Consider the following 13728-nt stretch of genomic DNA (forward strand, 5'->3'; position numbering starts at 1 on the left):
AAACATTTCAGTTGAAGTTCTGAAATATTTTATATGAAGTGAGGATACGGCAGGAAACTTGTCAGTGGAGAATACATTACATTTCTTTTGATACATCTCCATCTTACAGAAAAAACTGGAACAGTCAAACTGTAACAAAGTAAAGAAAACTGTAACAAGTTGCCCTAAAACTGCAACAAATTACCCCAAAGCTGTAACAAACTGCTCCCAAACTGTTAAAAATTTCCCCCAAACAGCAACAAATTTCTCACAGTAACAAGTTACCTTGAAACTATAACAGTTTACCATGAAACTAAAAAAATTGGTAAAAAACTATAAGATATTGCCTCACACTGCAATTTTGTCTCCCATTGCTGTAACAACTTACCCCCAAATTGTAACGACATGCCCAAAAACTGCAACAACTTTCCCCAAAACTGTAACAGCTTGCCTCAAAGCTTCAAACAAGATGACTGATGTTAGTGCAGTCTGCATGTTGAGCAGTCCAAGATGATGTTCCCGAGTATGACACAGTCTGCATGGTACTAAGTTTAGAATTTAAGAAGTCGATCCAAAATGGACGGCCATGATGTCACATTGCCGTCAGAATCAATATGGTGGAGGTGGGAATATTGGTGCAGCCTGTAGTGTTGACAGTCTAAAATACACTCCTGGAAATGGAAAAAAGAACACATTGACACCGGTGTGTCAGACCCACCATACTTGCTCCGGACACTGCGAGAGGGCTGTACAAGCAATGATCACACGCACGGCACAGCGAACACACCAGGAACCGCGGTGTTGGCCGTCGAATGGCGCTAGCTGCGCAGCATTTGTGCACCGCCGACGTCAGTGTCAGCCAGTTTGCCGTGGCATACGGAGCTCCATCGCAGTCTTTCACACTGGTAGCATGCCGCGACAGCGTGGACGTGAACCGTATGTGCAGTTGACGGACTTTGAGCGAGGGCGTATAGTGGGCATGCGGGAGGCCGGGTGGACGTACCGCCGAATTGCTCAACACGTGGGGCGTGAGGTCTCCACAGTACATCGATGTTGTCGCCAGTGGTCGGCGGAAGGTGCACGTGCCCGTCGACCTGGGACCGGACCGCAGCGACGCACGGATGCACGCCAAGACCGTAGGATCCTACGCAGTGCCGTAGGGGACCGCACCGCCACTTCCCAGCAAATTAGGGACACTGTTGCTCCTGGGGTATCGGCGAGGACCATTCGCAACCGTCTCCATGAAGCTGGGCTACGGTCCCGCACACCGTTAGGCCGTCTTCCGCTCACGCCCCAACATGGTGCAGCCCGCCTCCAGTGGTGTCGCGACAGGCGTGAATGGAGGGACGAATGGAGACGTGTCGTCTTCAGCGATGAGAGTCGCTTCTGCCTTGGTGCCAATGATGGTCGTATGCGTGTTTGGCGCCGTGCAGGTGAGCGCCACAATCAGGACTGCATACGACCGAGGCACACAGGGCCAACATCCGGCATCATGGTGTGGAGAGCGATCTCCTACACTGGCCGTACACCACTGGTGATCGTCGAGGGGACACTGAATAGTGCACGGTACATCCAAACCGTCATCGAACACATCGTTCTATCATTCCTAGACCGGCAAGGGAACTTGCTGTTCCAACAGGACAATGCACGTCCGCATGCATCCCGTGCCACCCAACGTGCTCTAGAAGGTGTAAGTAACCACCCTGGCCAGCAAGATCTCCGGATCTGTCCCCCATTGAGCATGTTTGGGACTGGATGAAGCGTCGTCTCACGCGGTCTGCACGTCCAGCACGAACGCTGGTCCAACTGAGGCGCCAGGTGGAAATGGCATGGCAAGCCGTTCCACAGGACTACATCCAGCATCTCTACGATCGTCTCCATGGGAGAATAGCAGCCTGCATTGCTGCGAAAGGTGGATATACACTGTACTAGTGCCGACATTGTGCGTGCTCTGTTGCCTGTGTCTATGTGCCTGTGGTTCTGTCAGTGTGATCATGTGATGTATTTAACCCCAGGAATGTGTCAATAAAGTTTCCCCTTCCTGGGACAATGAATTCACGGTGTTCTTATTTCAATTTCCAGGAGTGTAGTTGTCCCGGTTTCTTGTTATCTACCACTGCCACTCATCTACAGTGTCAAATTCACTAGCCATAAAGTGAAGCTTCCACTCCTGTACACAATAGTGAAAGGTTGATCATCAACTTGAAGTGCCATCGGAGATCTACCATCACCTGGCAAAACAAGGTGCGAGTCGCACATTTGAACGTAAGAGACAACCCATTCCTCTCTATAAGTTCTTTTTACTATTCATTCTGTGTGTTTATGTCTGTGTGTTTTTCGTGGTTTTATTTAATTTATTTCTCAGCACAACAGTTCCCTGATGGAGATGATGCAATGCCTGATACACATGAGCAGCAGCAGAAATCAAGCCAACATGCAGACACACAGCCTGACGCAGCTTTTAATATGTTGGAATGGAAATCGTGTCAGCATGCGAAACTGTTTCTAGACTGAGCTTTACTGTATCCATTACTTGTACCAATAGGTCAGCAAGCAGACAAGCTGTCTGATGCAGCACCTGATATATCAGAGCACGACAGAAAATTATTTCCAAACTTTGAGTTTCCGGGACACCCAGTTCCTTCATCTCTCATCGAGCTTAGCTAAATCATTTCAGAATCCTGTTGTTTAACACTACTTATCGAATGACATCCAATGTATTGAAGCATGTTAATGTTGTCTAGCAACTCACATAGACTTCGAAGTTATAAAGGTTTCTTGAAATTGCTGCAACCAGGCGCCTTTTGTTTTGTTCTTCAAATGATTTTTTTTATTATTATTATTCCATTGCTGGTTTCTAGCAGCCTAGCCAGTCATCATCAGATGGTACGTATATTAATTGTTCGCATCATTGTTGGAGTCACGTAGAGTGATTAGTAGCCGTTGGTTGGATGTATATACTAATCACTCTACATAACTGCCATGCTGCTGCAGACAGTTAATATATGTACCAACTGATGATGAATCGCTAGGCGCTTCGAAACCGGTAATGGAATAATAAAAAGGAAAAGAACTTGACAAAAGGTGACTGGCTGCAGTAATTTCAAGAAACCTTTATTTATGTCTCAAATGGCTCTGAGCATTATGGGACTTAACATCCATGGTCATCAGTCCCCTAGATTCAATATCCCATTTCGGAGTCTCTGCCTGAGCATGATGTAATGTAACTGAAATCTAAGTAAGTTTTATCCGCAGTGGATGCTGTTGAACTCCGTGACTGTTCCTTTATAGGATGTAGAAAAACCGGTTTCGGGTTTGTGCCCATCGTCAAGTGTTTATACATTCATGTACATGTTTCTATTGCTGAAGAGCAATAAAGATTACTTTTTCCACTCAGTTGTATATTTGTTACCATTTTCACGTTCTCGTTTCGGTTTTTTAAAATTTAGCTGCATATTTCATTACTGTGTTGTGAACTCGTGATATACACTGTGTTTACATTAAATCATGTTTGAATGTTAACACAGTGTATATCATCACGAGTTCACAACACAGTAGCGAAATTTACAGCTAAATTTTTAAAAAACCGAAACGCGAACGTGAAAATGGTAACAAATGTACAACTGAGTGGAAAAACTGTCATCACAGCAAAATTATAACAAGGATACTTCATCTTTATTCAACTTCAGCAATAGAAACATGTACATGAACGTATAAACACCTGAGGATGGGCTCAGGCCCGAAACCGGTCGTGTGACGAATAAATAATCTTTTATTCTGACTGGTAGCGGAAATTTTTCTACAAGCTATAACTGTAATCTTCCCGTATCTCCCGGCCTTTTCCGAGTATACCTCGTCCTCTTGTGATTACTGAATAGATTATTCACTATTACTATGTGAAATTTGTAACAGATCTCAATTAGTCTTTCTGCTTTCTCATTTCTACTACCGAGCCCATCTCTTCCCGTAAACCCTTCCACTACTCCTTTCCCTACAACCCCATTGCAACCCCCATGAACATTTCATTTTCGTCTTCTTTTACAAACTGATTTACCTGTTCAGTATCTTCTGCTTGCTACGGTATGTCTACATGAGCTATTGTTGTCGTTGTTAGCTTGCTGTCCATTCTGATGGGAATTGAAATTCACTCTCTGCCCTACCCTTCCTTTTCATAACGAATTCTACTCCCGTTATGCCATTTTCTGCTGCTTTTGATATTGCCCTATAGTCATCTAACCAAAAATCCTTGTCCTCTTTACATTTCACTTCGTTGACTCCCACTGTATCTAGACTGAGCATTAACATTTATCTTTTAAGATTTTCTAGCTTTCCTACCATGTTCGAACTTCTGACATTCGCGCCCCGCCTTGTAGAACATTGTCGTTTCGTTGGTTAGTCGAACTTTTTCTCGTGGTCACCTACCCCTCGGCAGTCCCCTCCCGGAGATTAGAATGGGGGAATAGTTCGGATTCTTTTTGCCAATGGAGAAATCATGATGGCAATTTTTCATTTACAGGTCACGTGTCCCGCGGATACATATTATGTGTCTTTAACACATTGCTTCCCTTTGCCTTCTTCATCCTCTTGTCGCTGATCGTCACTGATTCTTCCGACTTTTTTAGTGACAGTTTTGCACCCCAAGGGCAAGAGAGTACCCTAAACCTCTGTTCTCTCCTCCTCCCTCTTTGGCAAGGCTTTTGACAGAATGAGGGTGACTTCCTAGCAGGAAGTCTTCGGCCGCCGTCGCTGATGTTTGTTATTAAAAATTTAACCTGGAACCTTTTGACTACTAATCAAAGACGCTACCCCTAGACCAAGGGTTGAACTGAATGCGCTAGATACATTTTATTTATGTGCTCAGCTTGCTACGTACACAACCGTTGTTCTTTCCAGGCGTGATATCATTGCACAAAGTCCTGTCGTATCCGCCAAAAAAGCACCTGTGTTGTCCGAATAAGCCACAGGCAGCGATACTGTTTGCTGCGGATATCCTATTCAGGTAGACTGGCGTCTCGTACACAAAAGTTTTCACCTGATCTCACAGGAAGAAAACAAGTCTTCTGACATCAGAAGAAAGAGCTGGTTACAAACCGAAGCTACTCTTAGAACCCTCTCTTAGGTGAACACAAACGTTCCCATGTTTGCAACTAAGCACGTAGCAAATCATGTATAACATACTACAAGCAACGATTTGCAGGTTTATATATTGCACTGACAAAGTTATCCCCAGCATGTTTGGCTTCGAAACTTTCGGCTCGATTGTTTCAGGATCGGAGTTCCTTATCTTGAACAGACTTATTGATAATCCGTTGTGTGAACATCTAACCAGTCTGTATGGCATAATGGCGCAAGCGGGGAAGAAACTGAAAATTTCTAGCTTCGATAAATTTCTAAACATCTCAAATTTTGATACGTTTGCAATATAGAGGAACAACGTCTTGTAACCTGTTTTTAGGAAATATAAGAAGACAAAGTGTCGAAATAACTGCCTTGCAGTGTTTGTTGATCAGAGATACAGCTCGCCTAAAGTCCTTTGCAGCTCGAAGATTTATCGCTTTTCTTGTTTCACATTCCTGTGTCAAACCGGTTAAGAAAGTCTGTGCTTATCGATAACGAAAAACTATTGCATGTCTGTTACGTACACCGGTTATAGCATTCGTCTTGAATATCTGATAGTCAACGGTGATTCTCACTGGAGGTCTAAGCACTGAAGAACTGTAACTTACAGTTTGACGTTCTATCAACAACTTTATCTTTAGTGGCAGAACGCTATATCAGTTAAGTAAGGGGAAAAGCAGTAGCCGTGTACGTTTATTTACTTTTCTACTTTCATTCCATCATAAAGTTGTGTCAAGGACAACATCATATGCATCACGAAATATATCTTGGGATACGCAAAAATCGTTTTAAAAAAAGGCGGTATATGAATACTTGGAATTCTGAACTTCCAGAATGAAAATAAGTCTTTAGGCAAACATAATAAAAATAAACAAAAAAATGGTTGAAATGGCTCTAAGCAGTATGGGACTTAACATCTGAGGTCATCAGTTCCCTAGACTTAGAACTACTTAAACCTAACCAACCTAACGACAACACACACATCCATACCCGAGGCAGGATTCGAATTTACGACTGTAGCGGCAGCGCGGTTGCAGACTGAAGCGCCTAGAACCGCTCGGCCACGGTGGCCGGCAAAAATAAACATAGATGGTGTAATATTATTACGTTTTACGATCGCTAATAGTGGGCAAAGAAACTAAAAGATGTCGATTATATCCCGTTAGTAGCCAACGCCTCGGCCCTCGTCTGTAATGACACAGGAACTCAAATGAGGATGGAAAGATACAGTAAACGAGTATGAATCGTCTTTACATGAAATACTGTCGTAGCTTCAGTTTTTTTAGCTAATTACAAAAATAATAACAGAATCAAGCAGACTTCAATTACTTTCTCTTCCACCCCATTTCAGTGAAATTCAAACTCATAATGCAATTAAGCCGACCAAAATTATTCCAGTGGAAAATAAAAGGAATTTATTACGTAAAGAATATTCAAGTTGAGTTTCGTAACAGTCTTTGACTCTTATGGAAGACTGTATAAAAGTGCATTCCAGAGTGTTTCACATGTTTCTGAATAATACCAGGGATGTGCTTGCAACAGAAATGTGGCACATTCTCTCTTTGAAAATCTAATGATATGCTGGACATTTACAGAACTGAATTAATATTAAATCTACAACAAAATTTCATAAAAGTAACTGAACTAAAAGCACGCTATGTGCTCAAAAATAATTTGGCGATAGATGGTATAGTCAAGCAGAAGTAATTTTCAAAACTTTTATTATCTGCCAATACCTTCAATTCTTAAAAAAGATGGTGAAATATTGTTATGATGCTTCCTTTGCTCCTTACTGTACACGAGTAAGGTTAAGTTGTGGATAATAGGAGCTGTGCTCGTTCCTAGTGCTACATTAATGTTTACTAGTGTTATTTTCATTTTGTGCCTGATTTTCTACAACAAACTTCATAGAGAGCAAATTTAATGCGAAGCTGTTGTTAATATGCCTAATTTTGTGAACAGCTGGCTACGCTTACAATACGCCCTGCGCAATGAGTGCTTTATGACTCTCTGTGGAATTGCACGAGAAAATTATTTCAAATGGCATCAGTGAATAGAAGTATGCAAAGTAAGTTACTCTTTTAATGCTTTCCTAAACGAAAATCAGTTATTATATTCCTGTATCCATCTCAGGAGATGCACAGTAGGCACAGAAACTGGGATATCCAGTCGCGAGTCTGAATCCTGCATCTCAAAAATACGTGTGATATCAGGAGCCGGGTCCCTGGCTGCGAGACGATCAAACTAAAAATTAATACTCTCCTTTGCATAGTGATCTACCTTTTCTCAACAGGCTGTATTGAAGCTAATACGTCTTTCACGATGGAATTAAAGAAGCCTGCTGTGCGAAGGATAGGGTTGGGGTGATTACTCCCCTTGCATGAAGCTAGGTGCTGCACACGTGCTCGCAGCGATTGTGTATTTTATGGTTTTCGTGAACGTGTACGAAAGGTGTAATTCGCCGGTAGTTTCCGTAACAAAAGAGGCCGACTTGAGAAAAAAAGGGTACAGCTACGAGCAAAACATAATTACTGTAATCATGTGCAAGCCCCGGGGGCGCTGGCTGCTATCAGGGCAAACCCTTGCTTTACCGCGCTCCCCTTCCCTCGCCCTCTACACCTCCCCCACCTCCCCCTCTCCCCTTCAATATCGTAGGCCGCATGCGGCGGCAGTGCAGTCGCAGCCCTCCCCATCCCATGGGCGAATAATTTTTTTTTTCCTATATATTTTCTTTCACTTCCCTCCATCTCTACCCCCCCCCCCCCTCTGACTGTATACCCCTGCAGCGAATGAACAAAAACGGTTCCCTTTTGCCTTTCCGGAGGTCCCCCCTTATTCCGGAGGCCCTTCTCCTCTCTCAATTCCAGCACACATCCACACAATACGGGCCAACAGACCTTCTGTTGTGCCTCCCCTCCCCGCATCAAGCCAGTGCCCCACTGCCGTCCCCCTACCGGCCCTCTGGCAGGGCCAACTGCCATGCGACAATCCAACGCACACAGACGCACACGCACACGCGCGCGCGTTCACACACACACACACACACACTCACAGCGCGCCGTCCGTTCCTTTGCTCGCTCACGTGCGGAAGCGCGCAGCCGGTCGCTCGCGCGTGCTAGTTCCTATCGCTCGCGGCAGCGCCAGTGCAGTGGGCTACCAGCACCGCGTACGCACGTCCTCGGCTTCCCAGAAATCTCCGACACTGTGTCGCGTACACCGACAGGAGCAGAACCGTCGTAAAGTGGTGTTCTCGTCGGTAGCCGCCGGAGCAGAAAATGAGGAAGTTTACTGTGTGACATAGTGCGGGCCAGTGTTGTCAGTAGACGCGTCGCGCGCGCGGCCGTCGGCCTCTCACTGGACAGAACGGGACAGCGCGCGGCTTCCAGCCGGGCCGCCACTTAGCGAGAAATAACCAGACTTAACGAGCGCTGCGCCGCACAAACTGTGAAGTAAACATAAAAGTGACCGAGTGGGCCGTAATTGGACCAGTACTGTCAGGGCAATTGACAGTGTCGGACAGAGAGAGGAGCCGGCGTGAATGAGCCAGAAGAGAGTGTCTGCGCTTCTCCCGTGTTTTGTTTCCTCCGCCGCGAGTGTCCGGCCGCGTAAGGCGGCGGGAAAACCTAGTGCGAAGTGGCTTCTGCTGTTGTCGACCTGACTCCGCCCGCATGAGCGCGGCTCGCTTCCCGCCAACGCCAGTTGCCAGGAAACGGTTGCCATTCGAGTTCCCGGTCACGGTTCAGCGAGCGACAGAGCGCGCCAAACCGTTGGCGTGACTGCACAGCACAGGCCGATCGCGAGTGGAAGGCACTTTCGTTGTGTACGAGCACACTGGATGCAAATTAACCAGCCGTCCGTGGCGCTGCACCAGAAGCCGTCAGCTGGCGTCGAGACATCTAACAGTGGCAGCTCTTTTTCGAAGATGACGACTATCGGCATGAGTCCGTTCTCGCGACTGGAGGTGGTACGCCAGGGCGTTCCCAGGCCAGAACGCCGAGAGATCATCATTTTGCGGAAGGGTCCGAAACCGCAGTCCCCTCCGCTCGTGTCGATGGTGCCAGTGGCCTCAGCAGTACCGGTGAAAGAGGAGCCCAGCGACGGCGCTACTCCAGTCGCGCCCCCGACTTCTGGAGGACGCAGGAAGAGGACGATGGCCTCGAGCAGCCGCAGAGACGGACAACAGCCTCCTCCGCTGGCCGTAGCGCGGCGGAACGCGCGAGAGCGCAATCGCGTCAAGCAGGTCAACAACGGCTTTGCCAATCTGCGCCAGCACATCCCGGCCGCTATAACGGCGGCGTACGCTGCCGCCTCTGGCGCCGACCTGCGCGCCGGTGGGATGAACGGAGGCGGTGGCGCTGCTCGGAAGCTGAGCAAAGTGGAGACGCTGCGGATGGCCGTCGACTATATACGCCGACTGCAGCAGCTTCTGGCCGAGGCCGACGGCGTCGAAATGCCGACGATGGGACCGGCGTCGGGCGCCGGGAACAACGGCGGCGCCGACTCGCCCCCGGTGCTCATCGAAGACGACGACGACGAGTCGATCGCGGGATTCGACGCCAGCTCCCCGGAGCCGCAGCACAGCGTAGAAGCCGGTTTCCCCAACACGCCGGAAGGCGCCAGCAGCTCGTCTCTGCTCAACTTCGTGGGTGCGACGTCTCCCCAGCGCCAGAACGAGCACTACTTCGCATCGTTGACGTCGCCGTCGAAGCATCCCTTCCCACCCCAAACGACTTCACCGACTAGGCAACAACACGTCTCGGAAAGCTGCATAGTGCCGTCTGTCTTGTCTGTAGAAGAACTCGCCACCAGTTCGCATTTTAAGCAACATGACCTGTCTTCACGACTGCCTACTGTGGAGCGGACGCTACTCCTGTCGCCAGACGAGACCGCCGGCCTGTCGCAGGAGAAGGCGGAGGCGCCGCACTCGGGACTCGCCTACGACGTCGCGACGCTGGTCTCCGCGGGCGGCGGCGCCACTTCCGGTTTGCTGAGGCCGCAGCTGCCGCTGGCTCTGTCCAGATCGCACCTGCAGCAGCTGTCCGCTTACGAAGCGGCCGCCGCCTCACCACTGTGCGACGACGCCCTGGACGGCTGTGCGCCGGCGTCGGCCACGTCCACCTTCCTGAGGGCACACCAGCTGGCCGCCAGCCTCGTCGCCCAGGGCTACCACTACACCCTCCAGGTGCCGCCTGCACCGCATCCAGTGGTCCTCAAGAAAGAACCCTCTGACAGCTCCGACGTCATGGACGTCATTGGCTCTTGGTGGGACCACGAGCAGAAGATGAGGCAGCAGACGGCCACATAACCGATCGAATGGTAAGAACAAATCCATCTTGTATTCCGGCCATCTGCTACCTTCCCCTAATACATCTCAAAAAAAAAAAAAAAAAAAAAAAAAAAATCCATGATGAGATCATGATATCTCACGGAACCGTGGCTACGTGCAATTACAGTGAAGAACGTTAGCGTCTGGGTCAGTTGGCATGTTTCAATAGGATAACTGGTTTAGATCTTCCACACAGTTCTTTACAGGTCTTTTCCAGATCAATACATTTAACTGTTACATAGCGCAGCTAGTCAGCATGGCAAAGATTGAAGTTTAGTTCAGTTTTCGCCCTTCTAACAAGGTGACGTTCGCAGTAATTAGAAATACATCAGAGGTCGAAATCAGCAGTCCTAACAAAACAAAACAAGTGCCCCACATAGTGTTTTCCTCGATCACCACAAAATAGTTGCCCATAACCAGCCCCCCCTTGGAGGTTCGAGAGTCCTCCCTCAGGGGCATGGGTGAGTATGTTGTCCTTTGCGTAAGTTAGTTTAAGTTAGCTTAATTTGTGTGTAAGCCTAGGGACCGATGACCTTAGAAGTTTGGTCCCATAGTCCTTACCACAAATTTCCAATGATTTTTATTCGTTTTGCTCATTAAAAGAGCTCTTCGTACCTTCTTGTCCTGGTGTTTCTTGTTTTCTTATCATCCAAGAATCGCAATATTCTGCCCTGTTTTATTTTTACGTTTCTCTACGCATCTGGCTTTAGGCACTAGCCTCTCAAAAGCTCCGCTATAGGCCGGCCGGTGTGGCCCTGCGGTTCTAGGCGCTTCAGTCTGGAACCGCGTCACTGCTACGGTCGCAGGTTCGAATCCTGCCTCGGGCATGGATATGTGTGATGTCCTTAGGTTAGTTAGGTTTAAGTAGTTCCAAGTTCTAGGCGACTGATGACTTCAGATGTTAAGTCCCATAGTGCTCAGAGCCAGCTCCGCTATATTGATATCTTCCGTGAAATTCATATACTGTAAAGTTTTACTTCCGTTGCTTGTTACCACTTAATGCTGACCTTTTTTGAACTGATCTTTTTAAAATACCGGTATTATAATGAGGCTCCTTTGTCATCTCTGTGAATACGTCTACAGAGTCAAGCAACTCTTGCGCGTGGTAGCAACAATATCACGATGTAGACCTCCTCTTGATTCAATTATCAAATGTAGATCAAAATATTGTCACGAGAATTTTCCATTCTGACTTCAGATTTCTACGGATTTATAGCAACATCCAGTAAATCTGATTCCAGGTTCATTCAGGCCTTCTACTGAAGCAACTGTCAGTATTGTTGCGTTACCTCTAATTATCTTTATTGTAGTAGTAATCCCACGCGACACTTTCCGAATTCAGTGGTTCATTCGAAGTGATTTCGCTGTCTACTTCTATTGGCTTTGTATTATTTTGATATTTTAAGAAAGATATCTGTGAAATTATTCCATGTTACATATGTAACGGAAATCTGATAAAATATTGGTTTATGTTTTCCATGCAAAAACTATTTTATTTTTGACAATGTGCAGCTTTATAGTCGATTTCAACATTTAACTTGTCATCAAATGCAAAGAACTTAACAGTAACAATGAATATTATTTGCTTGAAACATCGAAATTCATCCTACATTTTCCAGTGGGTGAAAATTATCTAAGTGAATCATTGCTGTCTTTTAGTTAGTAGTCCTTGTTTCTTAGCCGTAGTTATTGACTTGGAACTGAATTGTTTTGTTAGGATAGCCGATTTCAACCTATAATGTATTTCTTCAGTCTTCGGATGGGTTGTATTTGGTGAACGAAATGTTCATTACATGGGTTGTGAGTTTGACAACGAACGTAAAAATCGTTTTGTTTACCAAATGCCACCCATAGTCACTTGCATCTGAAGATGGCCACGGCAGGCCAAAATCAGTTATGATTGAGTCGTAGAATATTATTGCACCTTAAATAAAAAGAAGTTCACTATAGAAACTTCTCATAAAATTCAGGTTTAGAATACAGTAAGCAAGAGAACGGTAGTATACTGCGCTTTTTTATTTTATTTCTTTTTTCATGATCACGTTTCAACAAATCTGAAGATGTTTCGTTTCTATAATACGCGTCCTCGATTTATAAGGGTCACCAATAAAGGGAAAAAGGATAATTTTGAAATGAGATCTTTCCATCTGTTTCCTTGGCCTGTAAACAAATTAACGTTGAAAATAGTATAATAATGTTATGCAACTTCCTGCTATAGCGTTTCTTTATTCGGCATTCTTCGTGGTGCGAGCAGCACTTGCTGCTTCTTTACCGAATGGGACACGCGTGTCAGTTCCAATGAAGTTGAGCTATACATCGGCTTCCTTTCCTAGAAAATAGGGCTCCAGTCGGATCAGATACTGTATACGTGTAAATCCGTTGGTTCTCGTAATCATTACAGACCCTGGTCGAAATATCGTACCGTTGTACTTCAGGACGCACATGAATGACTGAAAACGCAATGCTTTTGTCTTCAAATACTCGTCATTCGTCATATTATCGTACCCTTATGAGACGCTATGAGGCGTGATACATTTCCAGCAGATCGTAAGATTACATGTCAAACAATGCAGCTCTGGTTGCGGAACAAAGCTTCTACAATGCACCAGAATACAAGTCAACAATTAATCTTCTTTAGGGATCATATTTGTGTGCTGATGCGGGAATCGAACTCTATTCCGCATAAGCCCTACCATTTAAGCCATTAGAACGTAGCCGACGCCTCTTCCTTAGGTTCATTTCAGTTCAGCACACAACAGCAGTAAAACAGTCTGCGACTGTTTTCAGATGATTGGGTAGAGTACGGTCAGAATTTGTATCGTTGTGATGAATTGTAGCTTACTCTAAAATCAGAAAAATGTAAGTTAATACGGATGAGTAGGAAAACAATCCTTTAATTTTCGAACATAGCATTAACGGTGTGATGCTTCATATAGTCACATCGACTAAATACTGGGCATAACGCTACAATGCTACATGAAATAAAAAAGAACACCTAAAGTTGGTTGTGTGGAACGCAGAGTTTGGAAAATTGTGGAACAGCTGTAAAGGAGACCACGTAAAGAAGTCTAGCGCAACCCACTCTTCAGCATTTCTCATGTGCTTGGGATCGTGTTAGAGGAAGGCACAGAAGTAATGCACGAGCGGACTATTAAAATTGTTACCGATAGGTTCAATCAACAAACAAGTCTTACAGAGATACTTCGTGAACTGAGAAGGGGATACCAGGTGGAAGAAGTCGCTCTTTTCACGAAACACTGTTGAGTAATTTTAGAGAACTGACGTATTTGACTGACTGCTGCACG

General features: G+C 45.9%; 1 protein-coding gene across 1 annotated transcript in view; it reads left to right on the forward strand.

Annotated features, from left to right (window-relative positions):
• The first annotated feature begins 8265 nt into the window (after positions 1-8265).
• Positions 8266-13728, forward strand: part of LOC126473918 (uncharacterized) — a 122964-nt gene continuing 117501 nt past the window's right edge. The window contains exon 1 of the mRNA XM_050101273.1: positions 8266-10413. Within this exon, the coding sequence (XP_049957230.1) occupies positions 8933-10402 (1470 nt within the window). The 5' untranslated portion in view covers positions 8266-8932 and the 3' untranslated portion in view covers positions 10403-10413. The remainder of the gene's footprint in view (positions 10414-13728) is intronic.

Source organism: Schistocerca serialis, chromosome 4 (genome assembly GCF_023864345.2).
Source record: "Schistocerca serialis cubense isolate TAMUIC-IGC-003099 chromosome 4, iqSchSeri2.2, whole genome shotgun sequence".
NCBI classification, from domain to species: domain Eukaryota; kingdom Metazoa; phylum Arthropoda; class Insecta; order Orthoptera; family Acrididae; genus Schistocerca; species Schistocerca serialis.